At 42.6% G+C, this 10,365-nt stretch overlaps 1 protein-coding gene across 8 annotated transcripts in view; it reads right to left on the bottom strand.

The window, feature by feature from the left end:
- pknox2 (pbx/knotted 1 homeobox 2) overlaps window positions 1-10,365 on the bottom strand; it is a 189,235-nt gene that overhangs the window by 103,590 nt on the left and 75,280 nt on the right. For all 8 annotated transcript variants that reach the window (XM_043676852.1, XM_043676856.1, XM_043676850.1 and 5 more), the window contains one exon: window positions 7,664-7,800. In XM_043676852.1, coding sequence (XP_043532787.1) covers window positions 7,664-7,800 — 137 coding nt within the window. The remainder of the gene's footprint in view (window positions 1-7,663; window positions 7,801-10,365) is intronic.

Raw genomic sequence — 10,365 nt, 5'->3', positions numbered from 1 at the left:
GGGTCTGTACTCAATGAACTCTAGAAGCAAGAAGAGGGATCTCATTGAAATTGACAGAATACTGAGAGGCATGGATACAGTAGACATGGAGAAAATGTTTCCATGAGTAGGAGACACTAGGATCCGAGGGCACAGACTCAGAGAGATGGAACAACTCTTTAGAACTGAGATGAGGAGAAATATTTTCAGCCAGATGGTGGTGAATCTGTGGATCCCATTGCTGTAGCAGGCCAAGTCATTGCGTGTCTTTAAGACAGAGATAGATAGGCTCTTAATTGGTAAGGAGATCGAGGATTACAGGGAGAAGGCAGGGGAATGGGGTTGAGAAACATATCAGCCATGGTCGAATGGCAGAGCAAATCCGATGGACCGAATGGCTTAGTTCTGCTCCTATATCTTATGGTCTTTCCTCATAACCTGTCAACTTTCTTTTTCCTTTTCAATTATTTATCCAATTTCCTTTTGCAAGTTATTACTAAATCTGCTTCCACTGCCCTGAAAGGCAATGCATTCTACCATGTGCTGTGTAAAAAGTTCTCATTATTCCGGTTTTGTTAATTATTTTAAATCAGTGCAACCACACTTCTGCCAGTAGAAACAGTCTCTCCTAACTTACATCAAAACCTCTCATGACTTTTAACATCTCTATTAAATTCGCCTATAACCTTCTCTGCACTTGGGAGAGAAATCCCAGCTTCTCCAGGCATTCTACACAACTCGCATTTGTCATTCCTGTGTCTGAGAGACCATTCATGGATAACCGTCATCAATGCAACGTTGCTTATGGCAATCAAATTTACTTCACATGGTCTATCGCTATGAAAGGCTTTGCCACACTGAATGTAGGATAAAATGCTAGACTTTCTCAAACAGCCAGCAGTCTCTGGTCCACTGGGGGTTTTTCCTTTTTACAAATCTGAAACTTGGGGACTTTTCCAAAAAAAAAGCAAAAAACGAATTGATAAATGGGAATTTCAAAAGCGGTTTTGATCCCGCGCACAGCGTGACATCAGGAGAGAGAAAATGTACACATCTACTTTGAAAGCATGCACCATTTCCCTGATCCCCTCAGGCTTCAGTCATTGTTACAGAACCCCCTGGGAAGGGAGATTATAGAAAGAACATGAACTGAGTGTTAGTGCATTCCCGGGAACATCAGCAACACAACATCCAAGTCCACCGGGGCACATACCGACAGCAAGTAACTGCCACACTCAGAGAAACCCATGCTCTCAGAGGACAGGAGGGAGCAGACAAGGTCAAATGCAAAATGTTAAAGTGCCTCTGGGGCTGTCTCATATTTAGCTACAGTACACTATTCTGTCTCCTCACAGAGAAAACAAGCAAAACAAAACACAATGGCTCTAGGCTAAATCATGGCTTGTTTTGATCTGCAATAATTCTCCACGGTCATTTATTGGCATATAACAGAGATGGCGAATCAAAAACACAGATAAAGCCAAAGTAAACTGAGTAACTGAGATCATGCAAATAATCAAAATGAACAGCATCTGTGGTAAGAGAAACAAGAGGTGATATTTCAAGCCCAATATGACCCTTCCTTCGAAATATTGTCCGCTCTAAAGACTAGATTCAAACTGTTTCTTTCTCCACAGATGCTCATAAATCTGTTGAGTTTCTCCAGCACTTTCTGTTTTTACTTCAGACTTCCAGCATCCACAGTGCTTTGCTTTTAATTGAAGTTAACCTTTATTCACTGCTGTCAGCCACCCATTCCAACCTTGCCCTTCATCATCTGGCTGACATACAGAAAAAGAAAGAGAAACTGTAAAAAGCACATTTTACAACCTTAGAACATCCGAAAGCACTTTATAGTCAGTGAATTCCTTTTGAAATTCAGTTACTGTTGTAATATTAGGAAGGACTGTGTATCGTTCCATCGTTTGGGGGTGGCGGGGGGGAAGAGGAGGTCTGGCTCAGTGCCAACAGCTTGCTAAGTGGCTACTCCTCTGATGTCAGCTGACTCAGCAAGTATCAATAGAACACACCATCAGTGGGATCCTTATCTTCCCCCTTAACTGACAATCTGCTCAGTTACACTCGTGCAAGAAAGGGGTTACTTGCTCAGTTTTTGTGATTGATCACGTTATTATTGTGCTTGTAAGAGGTAACAGCAGCTCAGGCCAACTATATGGACTGCAGAATAGGCTGCAAATGGTGGTACTACAAGTATCACTAAGGTAAAACACTGCAGAAGCCAAAGAGGGTCGTAAATAAGTAATCCCTTAAAGGATTAACAGTGAACCTCAAACTGTTTATTAACATCACATGAACCTGCAGAGCATTATATTCTTTAAAATCTATCTTAACCTGAGTGATCAAAAAGTAAGAACAGATCGAGCTCCGGAGAAGAAAGGCCATATTATCCCATTGTCAACTAGATTTATATTGGATAGCAGTGGGTATTATGAGATACCAACAGATTACTGATTTCCCAGAATAGTCGAATGTCAGCACATTCATTTAAAATTCTACGTGTTCACACAAGGCATCCTCTTAATGCTTTACTTGGCCTGAATAATATCACCTATTGGTGCCAATTCATTGCTCCATAGGACAGCCTTATACTGTGACATCAGCGGCATAAGAAATTGACAAGACCACCCAAATAGAGTGAATATACACTCACTGTAGTTGCTAGAGAGATTTCTATCTGAAGTGCAGATTCCAGTGATTGACATCAGATGGCAGAAACCCAGTTGCTACTGTGGTATAGAATACATAGGCTTTGAGAGAAATATTTACTGGGGCTTTCAATTTTGGTAAGGATCAGTTTTTGATCACTTTTCTACCGTACGTTTTGCCCCTTCCATCCAATTTTCTCTACCACTGAAGACTGTTTTTGTAGCCCTCCTGAAGTTGAATGTTTCTCCCCACTTGTGGTAATTTGAACCAAATGCTGTGGCATGATAGGAGAAAGTGAAGTCTGCAGCTGCTGGAGATCAGAGTCGAGAGTGTGTTGCTGGAAAATCACAGCAGGTCAGGCAGAATCCTGATGAAGGGCTCCGGCCCGAAATGTCAATTCTCCTGCTCCTCGGATGCTGCCTGACCTGCTGGGCTTTTCCAGCAACACACTCGCTCCTGCTGGGGTATGGTGCCAGGCAAAGAGGGAAGTAGAGAGTGAGAGGTGGTGGGCAGGGAGAGGAAAGAGATCTGGACTATCGGGGTTGAGGGGTTAAGCTGGTTTTACACCACTTCCCAATATCACTTGCCAATATAATAAATATAAATCAGGTGAGATGCAAAACAGAGAAACAGGAACTGGGAATATTTGGCTATTCATCCCTTTGAGTCACCTATGCCATTCAATAGAATCATGGCTGATCCTCTAACTCAATGCTATATTCCTCCCACTTTCCCTCCCCAAGATGCCTTTAACATCTAAAAAAAATTATCAGTTTCTTGGATGTAGGAAACTGGTGTTGCAACTGACTCCATGAGCATCTGGAATAATAGGTTAGGTAAAAATGACAGTTATGAGTTTGACCTACTGCATGTCACAAGGGAATAGTTCATGCTGTGTGTCAGTCACTACCAACCAGTAGACTGCTGTTTATTGCCACTTGCAAACCATTTTAAATAACTCAGGGAACGGGGCGGGGGCGGTCTCAGAGCACTATGAACACAAACCCATCAACACCTCTCCTGCTTGAAAAGCTCATCGTCAACTGAACCATTAATCAGCTGTGACTGAAAGAACTCTAGGCACACGGTGGAAAATAGGAAATAATCTTGAACAATATAGAAGGCATGCCACGAGTTAGATGCTGTTCTGTGGTAGCATTAAATTAGAAAATTGAGAACATATGTCTACGAGCTTGAACAGATAAAAGAAAGTTGGCTAATGTCCACACAAAACTCAGAAACGTGGTTGGCGGAGAGTGGATATTCTGTGCAAAGTTATAGCCTCAAAGAAACACAGTTGTTCAAATAATAACATGCATAACCATAATGGTCTATTAAAGGCATGGAGCTGCTCCCAGATCTCAGAATGGTGAATGAATCAAGCAAGTGAACTATAATGGAATATAATTGGGAACCCTGCTATGAACATTAGGAATCATTTATTTTATCTGGTGAAGGGATCTTTCCAAATGCCTTTTCTTTGCTAGTCCTGAACATAAATGCCAATGAGCCAGCAAGTTGGAAGCAAGAAACAGCCTATTATAAGACATTTAGAGATAACTCTGCCTCACCATGATCTTGGTCCCATATTATATCCCAGTTAATGGTACTTTTGAAACTTCAGCAAGAAGTAGAGAATTTATAAGAACCCTGAGCAGCTCAGCCTATAGCACTGAAGATCAACCTGTATTATTTCATTAATATCACAACAGGAAAGACTGAAAACTCAGCAGTTAGGGGACACCTTTTTGATTTGATTTATTACTGTCATGTGTACCTAGGTACAGCAAAAGGCTTTGTTCTGCAGGTAGTACAGGTGGATCATACCATACAAAGTGCATAAGGGCAAAAGAACAGAGCATGGACTACAGAGAAGGTGAACAAAGAATGAGATCTTCCAGGCAGATGGCAAGCATATTATATGCTGTTGTTTCACATCTCCTTGTTCAGGAAATGACCTCAAACCAGAGGTACAATCAAGTTTGAATACTTTGTCAGGTCAGCTTCAAAACAGAGACCATTCAGGTCTGCGTATCTCATCCTAACAGACCTTCCAAGGAAGACAAATGAGTTGTTGAGAAAAATCCAACTTCAAGCCTCTTAACCTTCATGAAACACAACTTAATATGGGAAGTGGGTAGCTCATAGCCCTGTAATGAAATCCACTCCAAGTCATATGGCAGAATTTGATGTTCTCCCAGTAGGGAGTTCACTGGTGACAGTTATTATAAAGAAATAGTACGCATTGATAATAATAGATTAAACCCTGTTTGAACACCTTCATTTGGGCAGGGAAAGTCACTGGGTAAACAATAATCACTGTTGGGTTACTTGTGGGTTTTAAGGTTGGGATCCCTTGATCATATACATGATCGCTAACCCTGAACAGGGCAGGGCAGTTGCCTTCCTCCCCCCAAAACACAGTTTATCATGACTTGGAAATATATCATTAGCCCTTTAGTGTCTTTGGGTCAAAATTCTGGAACTCCCCTCCCAACAGTACCCAAGACATAATGACACCATCAAGAAGGCAGTTCATACCACCTTCCCCAGGACAATACCCGGGTTCATTTCCCGCCTCAGGCGACTGACTGTGTGGAGTTTGCACGTTCTCCCCGTGTCTGCGTGGGTTTCCTCCGGGTGCTCCGGTTTCCTCCCACAGTCCAAAGATGTGCAGGTCAGGTGAATTGGCCATGCTAAATTGCCCGTAGTGTTAGGTAAGGGGTAAATGTAGAGGTATGGGTGGGTTGCGCTTCGGCGGGGCGGTGTGGACTTGTTGGGCCGAAGGGCCTGTTTCCACACTGTATGTAATCTAATCTAATCTAATCTAATACATTTTGGCCCAGTCAGTGACACCAACATCCCGTGAATGCGTAAACTTTTTAAAAATTCATTACTTTGTTGAGTGGCCTGCCATTCGAAAGAAGGCGGGCCTGCTGAGTGTCAGACCCCTACCCACCCAACCTTGGTGCAAATGGTGAGGGGCCACTGCTGCCCAGATACTGGCATTTTAAAATAGCAGCGTTGCCCCAGCAAGGGGCAACACTGGCCTTGCCAGTCAGTGGGAAGACCCCCTTTATCACGATAAATTCAACCCATACAGCCATTCATAGTGATCATATGAAAATGGCCTCATTGACAATTATAGTCGTCCTAAACAGGCTCAGAGCAAAATCGATTCATCTTGAGACAATAGCATGCATCCATCTTTCATGATTATGAGAATCAGTAGGGCCATAACAACCAATTTCAGGAACACAACCATCACTCAAAGGTCCTGAGAAAAGTCACCAATTGTACAATATAGTATTGACCCTGGGTAGGTAAAACTCATTCCTGGTTTGGAATTGGCTACAGGCAGACTTAATTCAGATTGAGACAAAAAAAAATCAGGAATTAGACATTGGGGTTATCCTTGGCCATTAAAATTGAACAATCCATTTCATTTTTAGACTGCCACAATAATGCACACAAAGTAGACCATTCTGATAGCTCTGGTAATCTAGTAAAATCCTGAGCCATTATCAAAACTGACAAAAAGGATGGAAAAAACACATGAACTGGAGATTCTCTATATATTGAAAAGAAAGAACGCTGGAAATACTCTGCAGAAACAGGTCATTTTGGTTGCAGACCTTTGGTCAGAACTGGCCAAAGTTAGAGATCGAACAGATTTTTAAGTAAGTACAGAGAAAGGAAAAGTGGGGAGGAAAATTAAAACAAACAGGAAGGTCTGTGATTGAGTGGAGGGCTAGCAAGATTACATTTTGTAGAGTATAGGAGATCAAGGATAGAGAGGTGAGAATGAGGTTTGGACAGAGATTGACAACAGCAACTGACCAAAAGCACAGAATCGTGCTGATCAAATGTGTTCTGTAAATCAGGTCACCATTCTATTTGCGCCCAGTTTAAATGAGATGCAAATTATTAAATTGAAGCAAACACAGGTAGATTACTGTTTCAACCTCAGGGAAGTATCGGGGGCCTGAATACTAGAAGGGAGGAGGTGAATGAACCACGTATTACATCTCCTGCACTTACACATGAAGGTGTTGCGTAATAAGAGAGTGATTGAAGAATAAAATGGTTTGGAATGGAGGAATATTCCTTTTGGAATTCTGAAAGGAGAGCAGAGGAAATGTATGTTTGCTGGAGGAATCATGCAGGCAATGGTAGGTGACCATCCACTGAATGTGAAGTCTGGCGGGTGAGGACAAAGAGAAGCCTACCATAGTTCTGAGGGGTGGGGGAGGGAAAAAAGTGCAGGATATAGGCAGCTAAAGTTCAACATCATTATCTACCAGGATGACAGGGAATCCTCAGAAGGAAAATTGAAGATGCAGGAGATACTAGTGAAGGTCACATTGTGAGAACAGATTTGGTGGAGATGAGGAAACTACAAAAATGAAATTCAGTCCTTCCAGTGAGTGGGGTGCCAGGAAACATAATCAAGATAGCTCCTACTACCAACTTGCTTTGTTTCTTCTAACATTTAAGCATGGGTCTCTTTAAGGCAATGAAATCTAAGCGTTCTTACAGAAATTCATAGACATATATTAAGAGGCTGTATGCATTCAGCTTCTGGTTTTGTGTTTTACACATTATACAAGACTTGCACCAGGGTCATCAGTTTGTAAAGTATAGATTATAGCAAACATTGGCATCCATACGGCTCTCATTGATAGGGAAACTATATAAACCCTACAGTTATCCAGTGGTAATCTAATAGACAAGAATTGTTGTTGAGCTTTCAGTTCAAAACATTCAGTTTTACCCACCAAAATCAGAGAGCTCATTCAGGGGTACTAACCTGGAAATTGGTTTCCAGAGTCATTGGTTTATACTTCATTTACTCCAATTCACAACAGGAAAAGGGGGTTAAGAAAATCTGGTGAAACCCTTTATGTTCCAGCACAATCAGATGACTTTATAAATTTTTCTTATCCCACTGCTCTCAATACTTGCATACTATTCTGCAAATGCTTTTCACACTGGTGGCTCTGTATCATTCTCATACCTGTACACTGCTCTCTTGTCAGACTCCAACTGTGCTTGAGGGTCGAGTGGTACAGTGGCTACAGGGGTGGCAGCCGCAGAGGATGATGGGATATGCACTGGCTGCGTCTTGGTGGTCTGCTGGGCCGTGGCTGTCATCTGTGAAGGAGGAACATAATAAAGCTTTACGAAGGGACCTGACCTCAGTGCAAACATCTAAACATAGTTTCAAGAGTTGGCTTGCTTTGACACAAAAGCTGCTCCCCTGCATTACACACAGATCTGTTCACTATCCAGTCACCTTCAGTGAAGTGGGCAAAATGGAGAAGGTTTATTCTGCACAAGGCTTCACAATGGCCATCAGTGGATCTGGTCTGAGACTGGTGGCACAGTGGTTCAGTGGTTAACGCTCACAGCACCAGGATCTGGATTTGACTCCACCCTCAGGTGACAGTCTGTGTGGAGTTTGCACATGCTCCCTGTATGTGTGTGTGTGGAGTTTCATCCAGGTTTCCTCCCACAGTCCAAAGGTGTGCAGGTTAGATGGACTGGCCGTGCTAAATTGCCCATAGAGTGCCCATAGGGATGTGCACACTAAGTGGATTTGCCGTGGAAAATTGAGGGTGAGAGGAATGGATTGGGGGGGGGCGGGGCAAGAGTCTGGGTGGAATGCTCTTTGGCAGTCGGTGTTGTCTTGATCGACCGAATGGCCTGCTTCCACACTGTAGGGATTCTAATCATTCTGTGGACCGCACAGTGCCATAATCACAAGTTAGGTTTAGGCTTCATAATGTAAACGAAAGTGTATCGTGAACAGCAAATACAGTACACTAAACTGAAAGAATTATAATTAAGTCACTGTTTCACCTGCAAAGAGTGTTTGGGGCCTGCCTGATTGGAAGGGAGGAGATAAATATGCTTGCATTGTAGATGTTATAGACATGGGAGGGAGTGTTGTGGTAAATGAAGGTCAGGATATGACAGAGTTACTACAATTGTGAAATGGGTGGAAAGGTGAGGTTGGCAGTGGCACAAATAGAAGGTGGCAGAAATTTAGAATAGATAAGTGGTTCTTTTGACTGGCACAGACTTGATGGGCCAAAGGGACCTTTTCCTGTGCTGTTGACTTCTATGGCTCTATAAATTGCAAACAGCAACCCACTGAATGGAGGAGGCTGGTGGGATGGAAGGTGAGGACAAACAGAACTCTATCTGCATACTGCAGAGGGCGCAAATCCAAAATAAACACAAACGGTATACTCAGCCAGTCTGGCAGCCTTCTCGGAGAGAGAACACGGAACAAAGAAGTAGAACAGAAGTTAGGGAAATGCAACAAGCTCAACAAATACCTAGCCAACCAGAGCAGGAGGGCAAATGATGGCTGCATCATCAGAATTGCTGCGGTGGAATTGGAAGAACTGAGAGATCAGCTGTGGGATGTGAGGAAGTGTCATCAGCATAGCTTTGTGAATCAGTGGGCTTACAGTAGATACTGATCTCTAGCTTATGTCTCGAAATGGAGATCAGTAAGCCAAGGAAGGGAAGAGTAAGAAATTATGGGAGGCAACAGAAGGTTGGGATTTTGAAATAAAATTGAGAAAATTGTCCAGTTCAGAGAGAGAGAGAGAGAGCATGAAATGGCACGAATACAGCCATAAGTGAACAGAAAGGAGAGATGATGGAAGGACATGGGTAGGCCTGGAAGAAAGAATGTTCCACATATTAACATAAAAATATAGATGATAGCAGATGTCGGCCACTCGAGGCTACTCCACCATTCATTATAGGAGAAGCCAATCTTCGAAATCATTACCCTAAGTCCTGTCCTTTCCCCATAAACCTTGATCATCTTAATCATAAGAGCTATGTCTACCTCCTTCCTGAAACCAGGATGTTTTGGGCTCAACCATTTCTGTGGTAATGAATTCCACAGGTTCAAAACTCCCTGGGTGAAGAAATCTCTCCACAGCCCAGTCCTAAAAGCTTTACTCCTTATCTTTAAAACTATGACCCCTGGTTATGGACTCCCCTACCATTGGGAACACCCTTCCTGCATCTAACCTGTTTATCCCGTTAGAATTTTATAGTTTTCTATGAGATCTCCGTCCATTCTTGTAAACTCCAGTGAATACAGTCTTAATCGATTCCTGAAGAAGGGCTTATGCCCGAAACGTCGATTCTCCTGTTCCCTGGATGCTGCCTGACCTGCTGCGCTTTTCCAGCAACACATTTTCAGCTCTGATCTCCAGCATCTGCAGACCTCACTTTCTCCTTAATCGATTTAATCCCTCCTCATACATCAGTCCTGATTTCCCAGGAATTAATTTGGTAAACCTTCATCGCATTCATTCAATAGCAAGAGCACCCTTCCTTAGATATGGAAGCTACAATTACACACAATACTCCAGGTGTGGCCGCACCAATGGTCTGTATAATTGCAGTCAGATATCCTTGTTCCTGTGCTAGAATCCTCTCGTTACAAAGGCCAACATACAGTTTGCTTTCTTTACAGCCTGCTACACCTGCATGTTTACTTTCAATGACTGGTGCATAAGGACACCCAGGTCTCATTGAACATTTATCACTCTCTCTCAATTTACAGCCATTCAAACAATAGTCCCCCTTCCCATTTTTTGCAATGAGCTTCCAGCTACAGCTATAGATTTCCGTAATAACACCATTTATCTGAAAGAAGTGAGTGAAAATAAAGGTTTTTTTTTTCAC

This window comes from Chiloscyllium plagiosum, chromosome 35 (genome assembly GCF_004010195.1).
Source record: "Chiloscyllium plagiosum isolate BGI_BamShark_2017 chromosome 35, ASM401019v2, whole genome shotgun sequence".
NCBI classification, from domain to species: Eukaryota; Metazoa; Chordata; class Chondrichthyes; order Orectolobiformes; family Hemiscylliidae; genus Chiloscyllium; species Chiloscyllium plagiosum.
This window is presented reverse-complemented; position numbering and strand designations above follow the sequence as displayed.